At 36.2% G+C, this 19,132-nt stretch overlaps 1 protein-coding gene and 1 long non-coding RNA gene across 5 annotated transcripts; one reads left to right on the top strand and one right to left on the bottom strand.

The window, feature by feature from the left end:
* The first annotated feature begins 6,687 nt into the window (after positions 1-6,687).
* LOC131554317 (uncharacterized) lies at positions 6,688-17,587 on the top strand. 4 transcript variants are annotated; one of them, XR_009274374.1, is made up of 4 exons: positions 6,688-6,838; positions 14,366-14,589; positions 14,777-14,968; positions 16,586-17,413. It is a non-coding gene; the product is annotated as an uncharacterized LOC131554317 (long non-coding RNA). The 4 variants fall into 4 exon arrangements; XR_009274373.1 differs by lacking the exons at positions 6,688-6,838; positions 16,586-17,413 and adding exons at positions 10,291-11,613; positions 17,457-17,587; XR_009274375.1 differs by lacking the exon at positions 6,688-6,838 and adding an exon at positions 10,291-11,613 and having other exon boundaries at positions 14,366-14,545.
* Positions 8,430-17,825, bottom strand: hepacama (hepatic and glial cell adhesion molecule a). The gene is made up of 7 exons (XM_058799576.1): positions 17,508-17,825; positions 14,768-15,106; positions 14,411-14,692; positions 10,174-10,267; positions 9,814-9,881; positions 9,260-9,330; positions 8,430-9,175 (listed from the first exon to the last, which is right to left on the bottom strand). Exons 1-7 carry the CDS (start codon positions 17,593-17,595, stop codon positions 8,861-8,863), a joined length of 1,257 nt encoding a protein of 418 aa, XP_058655559.1. The 5' UTR covers positions 17,596-17,825; the 3' UTR covers positions 8,430-8,860.
* Positions 17,826-19,132: the final 1,307 nt, after the last annotated feature.

Raw genomic sequence — 19,132 nt, 5'->3', positions numbered from 1 at the left:
CGGCATCCATCCTCGGCTTAGACTCGCTGGGCTCAGCAGACGATGGAGGGGCGGGGTTAGCAATAGAGCCCGATCTCCTCTGGGTTTGATGCTATTGAAATTCTGCAGCAAAGTGATGATATCTCAGATCATTATCTAGTCTTGTGTAAACTCCATATACACTATATTGCCAAAAGTATTGGGTCACCCCCTTCTAATGAACAGGTTTGACTACTTTAGTTTTTTCCATGAGTACAAATCTTAATGTTTAAGCATATAATGATATTCTAGGGAATTGTGTGCTTCTAATTTTAAAGCAACAGTTTGACTCTTTTCTTTTCTAACATGACAATGCCTCTGTGTATAAGGCAAGGTTCAAAAAGAAATGATTGATTTAGTCAGTGTGGAAGAACTTGACTGGTCTGCAGAAAGCCAAGAACACCTCTGGTGTGACTTTAAATGCAGATCTTGAGCCAAAAACTCTTTACCAAACACCAATGACTTGTACATACACTATATGGACAAACATATTGGGACACCCCCTTCTTTAGAACAGAAAAAGGCACTTTCAAAACTGTGGCAACAAAGATGGAAACACAATTCATGTATTTAAAAATTGTATTTCCATCTCTGTTGCAACAGTTTTGGAAGTGTCTAAAATGACTGTACCCATATGTACAAGTCATTGGTGTTTGGTAAAGAGTTTTTGGCTCAAGATCTGCATTTAAAGTCACACCAGAGGTGTTCAGCTTGGATTAGGACTTGGCTTTCTGCAGACCAGTCAAGTTCTTCCACACTGACTAAATCAATCATTTCTTTTTGAACCTTGCCTTATACACAGAGGCACTGTCATGTTAGAATAGAAAAGGGTCCTGTCCAAACTGTTGCTTTAAAATTAGAAGCACACAATTCCTTAGAATATCATTATATGCTTAAACATTAAGATTTGTGCTCATGGAAATTACTAAATTAGTCAAACCTGTTCATTAGAAGGGGGTGACCCAATACTTTTGGCAATATAGTGTAGCTAAAACTGTAAATTCTACTCCTTGCAACAAGTATGGTAGAACCATCACTTCTACCACAAAAGACTGCTTTGTAAATAATCTTCCTGATTTATCTCAATTCCTCAGCATATCCAACAGCACAGAAAAACATGATGATGTAACAGAAACTATGGACTCTCTCTTTTCTAGCACTTTAGATACGGTTGCTCCTTTACGCTTAAGGAAGATTAAAGAAAAAACTCCAACGCCTTGGTATAATGAGCACACTCGCGCCCTAAAGAGAGCAGCCCGGAAAATGGAGCGCAGCTGGAGGAAAAGTAAACTAGAGGTATTTCGTATTGCTTGGCAGAAAAGTACCCTATCCTACAGAAAAGCATTAAAAACTGCTAGATCTGATTACTTTTCGTCTCTTTTAGAAGAAAAAAAACATAACCCCAGGTATTTATTCAATACAGTGGCTAAATTAACAAAAAATAAAGTATCAGCAGGTGTTGACATTTCCCAACAGCACAGCAGTAATGACTTTATGAACTATTTTACTTCCAAGATCGATACTATCAGAGATAAAATTGTAACTATACAGCGTCAGCTACAGTATTGCATCAGATAGTGCACTATAGATCCGCTGAGGAACAATTCCACTCATTCTCTACTATAGGAGAGGAAGAATTGTATAAACTTGTTAAATCATCTAAACCAACAACATGTATGTTAGACCCTATGCCATCTAAACTACTAAAAGAGGTGCTTCCAGAAGTCAAAGATCCTCTTTTGGCTATTATTAATTCGTCATTGTCATTAGGATATGTTCCCAAAACCTTCAAATTGGCTGTTATTAAAAAACCACAACTTGACCCCAAAGATCTAGTTAATTACAGACCGATCTCGAATCTCCCTTTTCTGTCAAAGATACTAGAAAAGGTAATATCCTCACAATTATATTCCTTCTTAGAGAAAAATGGTATCTGTGAGGATTTCCAGTCAGGATTTAGACCGTTTCATAGTACTGAGACTGCTCTCATTAGAGTTACAAATGACCTGCTTCTATCATCTGATCGTGGTTGTATCTCTCTATTAGTACTACTGGATCTTAGCGCTACGTTCGACACTATCGACCACAACATTCTTTTGAATAGACTAGAAAACTTTGTTGGCATTAGTGGAAGTGCATTAGCATGGTTCAGATCGTACTTATCTGACCGCCATCAATTTGTAGCAGTGAATGAAGAGGTATCATATCGATCACAAGTGCAGTATGGAGTACCTCAAATCTCAGTACTAGAGCCGTTACTTTTCACGCTTTACATGTTACCCTTAGGAAATATCATCAGGAAACATGGTGTTAGTTTTCACTGTTATGCTGATGATACTCATCTCTATATTTCTTTGCGCCCCAGTGAAACACACCAAATCGAGAAACTAATGGAATGCATAGTCAATATAAAAAACTGGATGACGAGTAATTTCTTACTGCTAAATTCTGAAAAAACAGGTGTTAATTATCGGACCTAAAACCCCCACATGTAATAACTTAGAACACTGTCTAACACTTGATGGCTGCTCTGTAAATTCTTCGTCATCAGTTAGGAACCTGTGTGCTATTTGATAGAAATCTTTCCTTTGACAGCCACGTTTCTAGCATTTGTAAAATTGCTTTTTTTCATCTTAAAAATATATCTAAATTGAGACCTAAGCTCTCAAAGTTAAATGCAGAAATGTTAATTCATGCATTTGTGACCTCAAGGTTAGATTATTGTAATGCTTTATTGGGTGGTTGTTCTGCACGCTTAATAAACAAACTACAGATGGTCCAAAATGCAGCAGCTAGAGTTCTTACTAGAACCAGGAAGTATGACCACATTAGCCCAGTTCTGTCAACACTGCACCGGCTCCCTACTAAACATCGTATAGATTTTAAAATCTATACTTGAGCGAGCTCTTATCGCATTACAGTCCTCCACATCCACTATGTTCTCAAAACTCTGGCCATTTGATAATACCTAGAATATCAAAATCAACTGCGGGCGGCAGAACCTTTTCCTATTTAGCGCCAAAACTCTGGAACATTCTACCTAACACTGTTTGGGAAACAGACACACTCTGACAGTTTAAATCTAGATTAAAGACCCATCTCTTTAACCTGGCGTACACATAACACATTAAAACGCTTCTAATATTCAAATCCGTTAAAGGATTGTTAGGCTGCATTAATTAGGTCAACCAGAACCAGGAACACTTCCCATAACACCCGATGCACTTGTCACATCGTAAGAAGAATGGCATCTACGCTAATATTAGTCTGTTTCTTTCTTATTCCGAGATCACCGTTGCCACCCGATTCAGTCCGTATCCAGATCAGATGGTCACTGCAGTCACCTGGATCCAGTCCGTATCCAGATCAGATGGTGGATCAGCACCTAGAGATGGCCTCTACAGCCCTGAACATCAGCGGAGATCAGGACACCTAGATGAACCCCAGAGACAGATCCCCAGTGAGGACCTCGTCACCTAGACAGCCATCGGGACAAGACCACGGGAACTAAATGAGTCCTTTACAAAATCTTTGCTGCAGTTGGAATTGAACTGCTGTTTCGTCTGGCCAGAGGAGAACTGGCCCTCCGACTGAGCCTGGTTTCCCCCAAGGTTTTTTCCTCCATTCTGTCACCGATGGAGTTTTGGTTCCTTGCCGCTATCGCATCTGGCTTGCTTATTTGGGGACACTTATTTTCCTGCCATATCGTCTACCTGATTGCACAGATACAATTTAAACTGAACTGAGCTGGACAATGACATCACTGAATTCAATAATAAAATGCCTTTAACTGAAAATTGAGTGTTTAATCTTGTCATTTTACATTATTGACACTATTTTCCTATTCTGATATTGGAAAGTTGCTTTGACACAATCTGTACTGTTAAAAGCGCTATATAAATAAAGGTGACTTGACTATTAGAGACATGCTGTCATCTAATAGCTCATTCTTGACGGCACCGAACGAGACCATGTCGCTCGCATCAGCAGAGGAACGCTGGTCCACGTGCTCAAAGAGAACGGGAGAATCCTCTCTGCTTGGCGGGGGCGAGGCGCGGGGTCTGAGCCGGTGCTCGCTTGCTTGTGGCCGAGTGCTTTGTCCCTTTGCCCCGCTGTTTTTTCCTCACAGGTCCCTGGGAGGAAGAAAACGGGAGCACGCTAGGGGCGGATTCGCTCTCTAAAATGAAATCAATCCGAGCGCGCAGAGTGGCGAGACTCATGTTCACACAATTTGAACAATCCATCTCGTTCAGAGTGGTATCTGCATTGGGCGAGAATTGATCTGATATCCTATGGCGAAATGTCTGCTTATATAGCCAGATGGCCTTGCCCATTCTGGCGGGCTCTGGTGGGCTTCACCGCCATAGGCAATCATTCCAATCATTAGTAAATAGGGCGCTCGCGCGCTCATTCATAATTAGCATAATCCCCGCCTATGAATTACAGCTGTGCAAATTGCGTGTCCAGGAACGCAGTGGAATATTCCGGTCTACTTTTTCAGGTTTTGCTCCAGTATATTGCATAAACGCAAAAAAGACTAATAGGCCATATGCCTAACAATACATATTGAATTAACTTGTCCATCAAAGCATTTTTAGCCAGCTGAAAAATGCCAGAAGCTCTTCTGAAAACGGCTAGCTGGTGGCGCTTTATGCTTTGGTGGCACAGTGTTTTTCCAGCTGAGACGCTTTGGTTGCTTTGATTAGGAATATCCACGGCAGTAACGTATTACTAGTATCTCATTTTGAAGAATATTACTGAATATAAAAATGCAGTAACCAGCAATATTAATTTCTCTATTGTTGTTCAGTTGTTATACAAATAGGATGATTGGTCTGTGTAGTATTTGTCCCGCCCTCCTCCTTTGATTGGACAGCTGGGTAAAAAGTGACAGTGGCAAGTGCTGCGTTTTTATTCATTCTGCTCGAGTTTCATGAATGAGGCCCATTATAATTCTGCTCATTTGACCAAAATCCACATTGGATCGCAGTCAGAAGTTATTACAAACACTCAGTGGTGATTTTTAAGTGTTGAGGGTAGTCGTGGACTAATGGTTAGGGAGTCAGGCTTGTAACCTGAAGGTTGCTGGTTCGATTCTTGCGCCGGTGGGGATTGTGAATGAACAGCACTCTCTCCGCCTTCAATACCATGACTAAGGTGCCCTTGAGCAAGGCACCGAACCCCTAATTGCTCCCCGGGCACTGTAGCAATGGCTGCCCACTACTCCGGGTGTGTGTTCACTGTGTGTGTGTGCATTTGTTCACTACTCACTGCTGCGTGTGTGCACTTGGATGAGTTAAATGCAGAACACCAATTTCGAGTATGGGTCACCATACTTGACAATACGTCACGACTTAACTTGTGTAATGCTGCATTCACGTGCTATCGGAATTATTGTAAATACCAGCTTCCTAGTCGGAAATTGGACATGGAAATTTTGTCATGTGTAGTTTGAACCTAATTGTAGCTTTAATTTCTCTGTTACCAATATACGATTATATTTCATGATTTATTTTATCAAAATAAATAGCATAAGTTCGTAAGAAAATTTTTCGTTTTCTAAAAAGATTTTTTAATTATAGTAATACAATTTATATCAGGATCAGAGGGATGTGGGTGGGCACACCATGTAATGACAGAGTAAAGTAAAGGTGCGTTCACGCCACATCGAAATTACTGTAATTCCGAGATGACAACACGTGACGTTCAAAAACTAATTACAAACCGTTTGTTTGTTTGTTATTATTAACCCGTTTAATCCCAAATTTTTCCCAGACATGAAAATAGCTAAATGATGTGTCATTAGTAACCCTTTGAAATAATCAATAATTATTATTATTTATTTTATTTTATTTTTTAGAAAAGTGTGTGAAAAATTGTGTTTTATGGTCGGTCACAATTGTGACCGGTGGGATAATGTGTGTACTGAATTAACATGTTTCTGCAATCATAAAAATTGTTATAGCCCAGCTATTTTGAACTCTCTGATCACATTCTAGGGTTACTATTTTGCATAAAAAAACCTTATGTAACATGGATAGGAACACTGAGATAAAATACAAAAACATTCAACCATCAACGCATTTCAAAATTGTAACTTTTTTGTAAAACATAACATAAAATTTTTATATTAGTGCTACCAGTATTACAAAATCAAAATTGTAAATTTTTTGTAACATTTGAATTTTTAATTTAATGTAGTATTTTGCTATTGCAACATTTTATTGCAATTTTCACCAACAACTACAATTGGATTTATATTAAGTTCACTGTTATCCCACCGGTCACTATTGTGACCATCAAGATGTTTACTCATTCTATGACCACACTCAACAAAACTGAATATATGTGAATTCATATATTAATACTAGACCCCTTAAAGATAATGTGTACCAGAAATCTTTGTCTTATCTTTATGTTAACATACTTTACTAGCCTTTCGTTTTGGAGCTTTGATGAAGCCATCATATTCTCAAGGTGCAAACAGGAAATAAACTGCTCTGATCAGTGGTCATGTGACAATTTGCACTAACCATGTGAAACTGCACATATTTAAAGCTGCAGTCCGTAAGTTTTGCCTCTTTGTCGTCATCTCTGTTTGAAAACTTGGAATTGCAGTTCCTTGCGGAATTATTTTTATTGCATGGGTTGTGCTGTGGCACGGCTTCAGCATGGATGAATCTAATGTTTTGAGGTGAATGTGTGGCTGTCAGTCACCGCGCCGGTGTGAATCCTGTATTTAGTAATCACAGATTCTAACCTACGTCTTGGAATATATGACCCAAATAACGATTTTCACCGTATATTGTCATCTGAACAAGTAAGTAACAAGTCTGCCATGTTTGTTCTGACCAACTGAGGAAAAAAGCAATAAATAGCGCTACGAATGGTGATTTAATCTAACGATTGGTTAGCTCATATCACATCAAACCGTGCAAATTATTATTATTGTTATACTTTATTCTCAAATTATTAATGTTAACAACATCAGCATTGCGTGAATATGAGTATAGTGTGTATTAGCGTGTAGATTTCAATTTATGTACAGTCAACTCTAACCATTCGAATTTCATATTAAGCAAAAAGCAAACTATGCTCCCTTCGAACTGGTTGTCTTTAAAATACAAATCTTGTGTAATCCCAGGCTATGTAATCAGAAGCACATTTAAAATTTGAATATAATTTAATGTCAGTTTCATATAATCCTTTCTGGTTTACAATCCGCCATCAAAATGATTTTTTGACATTTAATTATTCCAGCTGCTGTGAGAAAAGGCTATAAACGATGCGCCACCTGAAGGATCCTGCAATAGCTGCCTATTAGCCGGGAAAACTCCCAGTTCACAAATCGTAATTATGAGTTCTACGAAGACGTGAACGCTTTTTACAAGTTGGTATCTAGTAATTATGGTTATTACGATATGGCGTGAACACTGGTGTTCAGATCATCTTTTCTCACAAAATCAATGTAATGACAATATTTCCATCCGTTGAAGCTTTTCCATATTCCAAGCTTTCCTGCTGTTCTGGTGACTTCATGTGTTCAGGAGTCCAGAAAATTATAAAAATAAATCTAGGAATTATTGCACAATAAATATAGTCTGTAATATTTTGTTTATAAGCGACAGTTTCATGGCCTTCCATCCCAATAAAACGTGTAAAAACAATAAAGAAAAATATTAAATGTACAAATAAAAAACTATTACAAATCTAATTGTTATCTAAATCTTAGCATGTAGCTTACATGAAATAGGCCTATCCCAATTCACGAGTTCTCCTGTCCATCTGTTGGACCGCTAAGGTGGACATGACAAGTAAAGGAGCAACACTTTCTGTTTGACTGTCATACTCCATATTCCGCCATGAGCTACTTAAAAAGAGATTTAAAAAAAAAAAAATTGTGTTGTGATTGACAGGACTAGAACAAGCTTTACTCATGTAGAGCGCCATTTATCTGATGACGGCATCATATTTAATCAAAATATTTAGATTAAATGTTAAGATTTTTACACAATATAGACATTTTCAACATGCTCTTTTAAGTATTTGGATAACAAAACCAAAACTGGTAAAACTTTTTATAATGAGGGAGAAATGCTATGATTTATTTACTCGTAAATCAAGTTAACGTGACTCAGTTAAAAACTATTTCTATTGTTCTACAGAAAAAGGGAAGGAGAGAGAAGCTGAAGAGTTGCTAACACTGTCTGGCTATTCATGGTCCAGGCTTTGGAAATGACGCAGATGTTTTATTGATTGATAGTGATGTGGGAGCCTCTGGTGGTTAAAACCTGTAAATTGTCAGTTGTGTACCTAAAGGTTTGTGTCGTTTAGTCTTTTTGAATATTCAGAAAGCAAGTGATATTAAGTGACATTTACTTTTGTTTTCTGTCAAAACAAATAAACAAACAAAAAGAATAAAATCATTTTAATACTGACATAAAGTAATATTTACAGTAAATCCTAAGAGATCCCAATAATGCTCAATATAGATGAAATTAAACAGAATAACAGTATTTCTTTCTTTTTAAAATATTATATTGGTTTAGTTTAAGGTATAAACCACAGCTGAATCTGATAAAACTCAAATGTTTCTATTAGTATACAAAAACAATTAAACCAACCAGTACATCCGTGTACTTCTCTGGTAAATTAGTTTTTTACTTTACAACTACAAGTTTTGGTCCTGTACACCATTCATCCACTTTTGAAAAGCATAAAATACTAAAATTTACATAAGATAACTAATAAAAAATGACTAAATAAAATTACCATGTCCTCATAGTCTCACAATCTGACATTATGCTTGACATTTTACATTCAAAACTCTCTATCGTGTTGCTCATCGCGGGAGGCTGTGGTGGTGCATATTGTTTTCTGGTTCAATCGGAAGTTCTTCTGCATGTGGAGGTGGGGGGCTTAGTCTCTGAGGGTGGGGTTTGCGTGTTAAGCTGCCCATGTGTGGTGGAGTGAGAGTCGGATGAGGGGTTGATGGAGGAGAGGGGACGGGGGTACGGGGGTATCTTCTTCCTGAATGCATATAAGCATCTGGAGAGTGTGCAGAAGGTGGAGCCATGCTGGGATAACAAGGTGGGCTGAGGGGATCAATGGGATTGATATAATTACAGGAAGACTCGTCTGTTCCATCAGGGAAATCCTAGAAATAATAACAATAATAATAATAAAACAACAACAATTCAATATATTAATAATAATAATAATAGTAATAATCATTTCTTACTGTTTCTTTGAGGACATATAGTCCACCTGGGTGCCGACGGTTCTGGTAATTTCTAGCAGGCACAATATCAACTACAGTAAAGAGAATGTTCAAGATTTAAAAAAAAAAGAAAAGCAAAAGTGTACTCAGTCTTTTATGTGAGTTTACATCACTGTTATTATTATTACTAAAACAAAAACAAACAAAAATGCCAATTGAAATAAAGCTGAAATAAAATAAATTATAAACATTAGATAAAAATTACCCCCATATATAAATTAAAATTAATTAATTAAATTAAAAAATTAATTAATTAAATTTTCCTTGGTAACTAACTGAAATAAACAGGTTTAAACAGCAACACAATTACAACATTTAAAAGGTAAAATAAATAAAATGAAAACTAAAAATATAAGCATAAGCTAATTCAAAATATAATATTATAATATTCCCCTTTTACTGCAAACAATTTTAACATATTTTTTCTATAAGTAATATTTTTAATGAGGAAAAAATTACTGAGTGCATTTTTAAAATGTTTTGAGAGTAATTCTACAACAGTGAATTGTCGTTACCCTCATGATTGCCGTTGCTCTGCTCTGCTACATTTTGTCTGCTCTGTCTGGCAAGCTCTTGCCTTTTTCTGTAGATTGAACAATGATGTATTTTGGTTAGCAACATACCTAACTGTGATTGAAATATCAAATGCAATACCATATTCATTTGGTGTACAAACAGAAGCCTAAATGTGTAAAAGATGACTTCTTTCCAGTTTAATCAGTTGCTTTGGTCTTTGTTTTTCATCTGTGGAACTTTGACCTCCTAACATTTCAAGCACAAAGACTTTTCTTACAACAACAGTGCGAGCTGGTGAGATTTATTTGGCTTGCTTTAGACCTATCAAAGAGAATGGATAAGGACAATAGAGCTGGTACTTTTTGGAGGGTTTCCAACAGGCGCACACAGTCACCAAGGTGATGAGTAAGAAAATGCCTCCCGTGGAGAGGATGATATAGAGAGAACTCCGTCCTGCAAAATTTAAAGGAGAATACAGGGTGACATAGTACATCATTCCTCTCCAGAAAACCAACAGCGCTCTAAAGGACCAAACTACTCTGTAGACCAAATTAGGTCCAAGGAGACCTCAAATGGAAGATTGATTGCACGGGTTGCCAGGAATACCAAGTGCAAGAATGAATGGGGCAACTTGGGGCTTTTTTAAAGGGTAGACTGTGCAGAGGGAATGCAGGACCCTGCTGGGCTCAGTGTTCTGACAGAAATGTGTGCAAGTGAAGAGGTAGATGGATGAGAGGATCAGCTGAGCTCCAGTGGAGCAAAACACTTGTTCATAAACAATCTCCTTCATCAGCCCTTTTCATAAACACCCCAACTACCCAAATGAACATTCTTTCATTTTGTACTCACATTTATGTTGTTCCAAAGCCGTATGCTGTTATTTATTTATTTTTCTTCGGTTTTTGAAGAATCTGCAGCTCTTTTTCACAGTGACTATGACTATCAGTCTTCAAAAACACTATAAAAGTGCTCAATATGACTTCGGAGCAGTGTTATTTTTGTGTTATTTATACACTATTATAGTATTTATATCTTTTAATTATCTTATTTTTATCTTTTCAGTTTCCATTTTAATTTTAGTTTGTTTTAGCAATTTTGTTATTTGCTTTTTTTGTTTTTGTTTCAAATATTTAGATAAATATTTAATACATTTTATAAACATTTGTATATTTACTTTTTGTTTTTTTGGTTTTAGCAATTTTATTACTTTAATGTTTTTTTAATTTATTTTTTAATTAAGTTTTCAAATTTTTTTTTTAGTTTTTTAAGGTTAGGTTTTTCGTGTAATATTTATTCTTTGATTTATTTCAGCTTTATTTTAGTTTCAGGTTTTTTTCCGGCATAAAAACCATTCCTTTCATTTATATTTTAATGAATAAATATTAAACAAGTCTTATTTTTTGGAAAATAAAGGGGATTTAATATTGATAATAACATTGAAGACATTGTATGATTATTCCTTAAAGATAAGGTTTTAATAGTTTTAGTAGTAGTAGCCTATTAAGTACGTTCTACTGAACAATAGTAATATATTTCTGCCCAATGCCTTCAAGTGAAACCGAACTTTTATTTTGACGGGTTGCCTAGAATACCTTTACATTTCTGTGTGTATATGATATGAGGATAGTTTTACTCAAATTAATCGGTCAAATGCTCATGAAGTGACTCTCAGAGCAGTTCTGGAGACCTTGTTCATGTATTTATGTCCTCATTTAGTGAGGCGGCAGACGTTAATATCACCGCAAGCGTCACGCGTATGGCGTTCGGCCGGGCTCATTAATATTACGCGGTTACATATGGTGAGTGTTATGTGACAGTATGAGGTGTGATTTATGCACTTTTTACTGATTGCTACGGAAACTGAGAGGAGAATTAACGTGTATATGTCTGGCCAATTTATTTAGGCTATTTATTTATTAACTGGTCATAGACTGATTTTAACTTACCTGTAAAATTTTGTGTTTTATGGGTTTCTTTGTCTGTTCTGTATGTTCTGCATGTCTCCTCAATCAAAAACATCTGATTCAGATCAGCTCATTAATAGGGACTTAAAGACTTTTACTGGCCGTTTCATACAAAAGAAATGTGTGGTGCTGGGGGGCCTCCAGGAGTCAGGGTTGGGAATCCCTGTTCTATAATCCATCAGCCCACCAAGAATATATAGCCTAGAATAAATATGCAGGGCAATGTACAACACTGCATTTGAATGTAGGCCTACTGTGAATGTATCATTTTTCACCTCTTCTAAAAACATAGAAGAAATTTTTTCTTGGTCTTGTCACAAAATGATTTCTGATCATCACTTAGACATGTAGTCCAGTGTTTCCTAACCCTGTTCCTGGAGGCACAACAACAGTGCGTGTTTGTGATGTCTCCCTCATCTAGATACTCTCCTGTAATTCGAAACCAGCCAATTGGCTCTGTGTGTGGTCAAAGGACGCCTGTGAAATGTTAAAAGGATGATTTGATTGTACAGAGTGGTCAGTGTTTTTTGATGATGATGATTTGGATAGTATTTCCGACAAAGTCACTGGTTATATATTACTGTGTTGAGTCAGTCATTCCACTTAAACAAATTAAAATTTTTCCTAATAATAAACCGTGGATGACCAGGGAGGTTAAAGCAGCTATTAATAGGAAAAAGGGTTATTAAACAGAGTAAATTTATAAGGAAATATTTGAAGAACAAATGTCTAATTGGGCCTTTGGAATGGTTTGAAATCTCTTGCTGGTTATGAAACTAAAAATATCAGTATTTGCTGGTCTGGATTGAATGTAAATGAGGTAAATAATTTTTTAAGGTTTGATGAGTTTGATTTCTCTGATTCTCATGAAATTATATTAGAATCTCGTGTACAGAGTGGTTATGTGGACTGCAGTCCGGCAATTATTATTAATGAGAATAAGGTTTGCAATTACACTCACTCCTTCATTACTCTGAGAGGCAAGTAATTACTCATGCTTTAAATCATTTTACATATTTTGCATTCACTATCCCATGTTATGTGTAGTGCCTAGAGGTGTTCCCTCGACACAGTCAACTTATGAGACAGTTTAGTTACATTTACTTGACTTTTTTGTTTTTTCGTTGCTTGCTTTGTAAACTGAAACAATTACAACCAATAAATAAATTCTAAAACAACATGCTTGCAACTTCTAGTTTAATGTAAATAGGCCTATTGTCAGTGCACTGAACTTGTGTTATTTATTTACATGTAATAATAATAATATTAACAACAACAACAACAATAACCTACTGGTTCATGCAACAATTTAGCCAAATAATCATTTTTTAAAGAATTGTGCTATAATAACAAACAAATAAAACTCATTATATACACTATAAACACTTTAAAAGAGACAGACATGTAGATGTTTGTGGAAGATGTTTTCTCTGTTTTGGAGGGGTGATCGCTTTTAAATCACACCCTATTGCATCAAAATTTGTTAATAGGCCTACTGTACTATAGTTTGGGGTGGATAATTTTATCAGTTGTTTATTATTCATGCAACAATGTATTGCTGTTATAGTTTTTATTAATAACCATTGCTATAGCTGATTTGTCTAGTGCTCTTATGAATGTTTATAACATGATTTGTAAACATTTAACTACTAGGATGACATAGCATCTTCATGGCGCTAGAAATTAAAATTACGGTAATATGGCTTGAACATTTCACATGAAATTCTGTCCGTGTGGGGGAGCTGTAGAACGCACACTATATCTCTGGTCATTTTAATATGTAACTAATTTAATGTTTAGATTTTTTTTTTTTTAAGTATCCAGTGGATGATCGAGGGGCACAAGAAGAATCTGGAGGGGCACAAGGACAATCTGGGGGGCACTGCCCTCCTTAGACCCGGCCCCGTAGAGACAGAAATGACATGCCGTCGTGTAAATAAGATAAATAACATAAGGCTATTTAGTTTGTTTAATAAAAGAACAAGGTATAGACCTGTTCTATAGGGAAGGTAATGTTGAATGACTTCTTTTGTGGTCTGGCGCTATAGAGAAAATAAAATTAAATTAACTTGACCCTCACAAAATAATGGTAGGGGAAACACTGATATGTTTTTGAAGTATAATTTGTATTCAAAATGTAATGTACAATATTCACATTATTTTATACCATCCTGCACGCAAACGCCTTTATATATTTGTTTATGTCATTTTGAAAATCCACCTATAAAAAGGTAGAAAAGCTATAAATGGGCAGTACCCTTTTACAAGGCACTAAAATGTACCATTTAGATACTAATACCTATAGGTTACCTATGGTACTAATACACACCCATATAGGGGTAAATGTATCAAGGCTTTCATGCAGCTCAAACACATGGCGCTAGGCTAGCAATGCCAAGGTCATGGGTTCGATTCCCAGTGAAAGCAAAAACTAAACAAATGTAAATGTGTACACTGAATGAAGTTTTGTTACTTTGGATAAACATGTCTTGCCAGATGCAAGAATTTAAATGTCATGCATCTTTTGGTTATCTGTTTGCATTCCTATCTATTATGTAACATAGTAAGATTTGATGTAACATTTCAGGTCATAGTTCACGGATGAAGGTGACACTGGAGTCTCAACACCTACTGTAGACAGTGAGTTTGACAGGCAGGCTCTTCATACTGCTGATGGGGTTCTCCACCCTACAGCTGTAGACGTCATCATCTGATATCACAACACGGGAGATGGTCAGGATCTTCTGGTCATGTGACAGGAGCAGACGTGAGTCATTGGTCAAAGATTTCCCGCCCTTCTGCCAGCTATAGGTGGGTTTGGTGCCACTATCGTGAGTGCAGTTCAATATGAAGAACTCAGTCAGCTCTAGGACGGACGAGGCCACCATGTGAACAAAAGGCCTGGACACTGGAACTGTGATAGAGAACAGGACAACATGTATAAGTAAAGTTGCTCTTGACTTAAAAGGAATGTCTATGTCTGTCTTACCATCCACAGTAAGGCTGATGTATCGCTCCCCAGTGAAGGTATCATCAGTGATGGAGATCTCCACCTCATAGGCGCCCTCGTCTGACAGCTGCAGGTGATGCAGGAGCAGCGAGCCGTTCTCGTACAGGAGGATTCGTCCGCGGTACTCAGGCCTCAGGTTCCCGATGATGTCCGTACCAATGGACTGGACCACAGTGACAGGTTTGTCCCTCTTCAGCTGCCACTTAATAACGGGCTGGTCAGAGCTGGTGCTGGTGTAGGTCACAGAGAGAAGAGCTGAGCCTCCTAGTGTACCTCGCACTAGAGGAGACGGACAGCTGATGTTCACCCCACATACACCTAAATACATACAGAAAATACATTCCCAAGCAGACACATTAAAGTGGCACTCCAGCAATTGGGGCATGTTGTCACAAAAAGTCAATATTTGTTAAATGACCCTGAGCAGTAAGGAAAAAAAGATATAATAAACCCCAAAGCAAAATGTAGTTACATTTTTCAATACAGGTTTATTTGTATAGCTTTTCACAATACTGTACAAATCAGTATTCGCTGACTGGAGTAAAACATGTGACAACTTGCCCCAGTTTACACTACATCCTACGCACTGTAAACATTTCTAACACATGAATAAATATAAATTTGATTTGTCTTAAAACTACTCAAAATTACTATATTCAAAATGCATTTTCCAACTAAATTTGAAAGATTGTTTTCAAATCTATTATTTTGGAATGTGTAAGAGTTCAAAAAAGGGGAAAAGATTCAGTCTGCAATTAGCATCATACGCTTTTCGCTTTTCACTAATATTTCTATAAAAATATATATAAATATAAAAAATCTAACTCTAACACTCTCTATTCTATTCTTTAAAAAAATAATAACACTAGCTTTTCTAATCTTTTTGTATTCTATTTGTTTTCTTTTTATTTATTATACAATTAACAAAAGCAAAAAAGGCCTCTAACACTAGCTTGCTCTATTCTTTTTCTATTCTGTTTTCTTTTTATTTATTATATAATTAAAAAAAACAAAAACAAAACCTTGCTACGTGTACTGCGTTAAGCTAACTGAGACTTGTTATAGCACTTGCATATCATTGCTCTTTTGTTGATTTTGATTGTCCTCATTTGTAAGTTGCTTTGGATAAAAGCGTCTGCTAAATGACTAAATGTAAAAAATATATTAATATTCAGTTATATTATTCAACAATATATAACTATTCAATATAAATGATCAAATAAATTAAGTCCAATTTATATATAATACAGGAATTGTTTTATAGAAGTACTCAATATATGTATATATGAGTAATTCTATACAATAATTTCTATATTATAAAACATTGTAACATATATATGCGCAATATCACATGAGTATATGGGCATATATAGGCACGGCTGTGAAACAGTTAGAGTTCTGATATCACTACAATATTGCACTCCTCTCAGCCAATCAGATTCGAGGACCAGAAAGAACGGTTGAATAAATAAATAAATATATACAGGAATTGTTTTATAGAACTACTAAATGTATGTATATATGAGTAATTCTATACAATAATTTCTATATTACAAAAATTATATATATATATATATATATATATATATATATATATATATATATGAGCAATATCACGCAAATAGCAATGCGATATGGCTGTATAGGCACTGCCGTGAAACGATTGTAGTTCAGATATCACTAAAATATTGCACTCCTCTCAGCCAATCAGATTCGAGGACCAGAAAGAACTGTTGAATATATATATCTACACTTTTTATATCCTAACTAAACTGATTTTTATTTTTATTTTTTCAGCCGGTTATTGCAGTATAAACTGCAAATACACATTGCTTGAACTCTCCAGTGAGACACCTGCTGGTAAACAGCTTTGTGTTTATTGCTCCTGAGTGAGCCAACATGTCCTTCCTTGCCCGCTTTGCCAGGGCAGTGCGAGTCAGTGTGGCATGGCTCAATCGCTGTGGCAACAATTCTCAGTGTTGAGGTCTTGCCAGGATGAGCTAACAAAGGTCTAGATTGTAGGCTCGCTCTCCTCCAATCAGGGGCAGGGTGCAAGAGACATGTTCTTTTGTGGATGGGGGGATGTAGACAGTGGGGCCCAGTGATTCTGCTAATCAAAGCTCTCCAAGGAAGACTAGGCTTTAGTTAGGACATGTTCTTGCATTCGTCCCCTTCCTTGACACATGGTTTTAAGAAAATGTGAAGTCATCAAGCTCATGCCAACTCACTCATGCCGTAGCGATTGTTCTGAACTTGTTGTTCAGACTTTTTGCACAAATCCAGCCTTTAAAATAAATCTAATGCATGGATGGAGATTAAAGACAACATGATTTTTTTTTTGTTGCCAAAATGCAAAAACTGGTCTGTGGTGTGATTATTTATTATAATTTTTTTTTAAATTACAATTTTCAGTGTGCATATTTTTTTTTAAAGTTTGTGTCATAATCATTCCATTTGCCTTCTAACTTCCTTACTATTGCATTCATATTAAAAAGACAGTATTTCTAATAAAAAGCATTTCAAAAGTACAGTTTCATCAAGTGCCCTAATTAATTCACTTGAGTGATCGCTCTATTTGTGATATGTGTCATCCAGCCACCCACAAACAAAACACACACTGAAAAGTGAAACTGACAACGACACACTTTTTCTTCTTCCTCTTCTTTAGAAAGTTTTCCCTCAACATGCACAGTACACAAAAGTCATGATGTTGTCTTACCTGCCAAAGAAAAGATAAAAAGCCACAGGAGAAGAAACGGTGAAGGAATGGCTGTCTCTTTGCATGATGCCTCCCTCTCTGCCTTCATCTTGCGAGCAGCACTGGGTTTCTCTCCCACACAATCAGCATGATTTGTCCACTCAAGGCACGTCGCTGAGAATGCAGAGTGCTTCCTGCCAGACGGGACACTGGCTGCTCTGAACCCCGCTCTCAGGACCCCAGCCTGAACAACAGCCCTATGTGCGAGCTCGTATGTGTGTGTGTGTGTGTGTGTGTGTGCTTCGCTCGCTTTATAAGGTTCTCCACAGTGATTATTTTCAGGGGCCCTTTGTGTGTGTGCATTTGTGCATGTGTGTGCTTGTCTCTGCAGTAAAGGCACTAGGATGAGTGTGAGACATGTGTTTTTGTTCTTATTTCTGTTACATGACAGATCTGAGCAGTCACATGTGACACAATATACACATTAGAGCATATTTGTGTGATATAACACACCCACAGTGGGATCTAGGGGAACCACAGGTGGCTAAAAGGAGGTGCTAGGAGGAGTAATAAAATAAAATAAAATGAAAATGAAAAAAACGTTAAAGAACGGTAACACTTTACAATAAGGTGTCATTTGTTAACATTAGTTAATGTATTAACTAACATGAACAAACGATAAACAATGCATTTATTACACTATTTATTCATCTTTGTTAATGTTAGTTAATGAAAATACAGTTGTTCATTGTTAGTTCATGTTACTTCTCAGTGCATTATCTAATGTTAACAAACACAACTTGTGATTTTAATAATGCATCAGTAAATGCTTAAATTAACATTAACTAAGATTAATAAATGTTGTAGAAGTATTGTTCATTCTTAGTTCATGTTTACTAATGTTGTTAACTAATGTTAACTAATGAAACTTATTGTAAAGTGTTACCGTAAAAACTATAAATAAATAGAAAATAAGAGATTAAGTAAAAAGTTAACATGTCCATAATTGAATCAACCAATCAAAAGATTTAAAAAACATTTTAAAATAATACAAAATCTAAAAAAAAGATAAGGTGTGTATTGAAATATGATAATAATTAAATAATTTAATATAAAGAAATATGCTATTATGCCTCAGCCAATATGCCTCAGCTATGATTGTGAAAATACATTGGTGAATAATGCAGCATTGGCATTTATTTAGTACAAAGCCATTAAGTTAATCAGGAAAATCAGTTGAAGTGTTCAAGTTCTGGCACTTGAAGGAGAACTTTTTTGAAGCTACTATACAACTGCTCAGGGACAAGTGATTTTTTCTAAAAATAAAAAAAAACCTCTCTACTTCACCACCCCTTACCAGGCCCTCCCACTTGAGCACATTGTAAGCCCCATATATCTTTGACCCACCAGGCCATAATGAATGAAAAGAGGACCTACAGGTTGCTAAGGCATCAGCCTTCAGTGAAATGGCCTTTGTGCACAAGAGCTGGATGATTTGTTTTAAACAATTCCTATAGAGAAAAGATTTACTGTATGGCCAGCATCAAATTCATTTATTTTAATAATAAATATCATATGACTGTTTATTTGAACAATAAAATATAATTATTTATTTTAGTTTGAAGTTTTCAGTTTTTCAGTTGTAA

This window comes from Onychostoma macrolepis, chromosome 15, assembly GCF_012432095.1.
Source record: "Onychostoma macrolepis isolate SWU-2019 chromosome 15, ASM1243209v1, whole genome shotgun sequence".
In the NCBI taxonomy this organism is placed as follows: Eukaryota; Metazoa; Chordata; class Actinopteri; order Cypriniformes; family Cyprinidae; genus Onychostoma; species Onychostoma macrolepis.
Note: the sequence above shows the minus strand (reverse complement) of the source record. Positions and strands in the feature narration are given on the sequence as shown.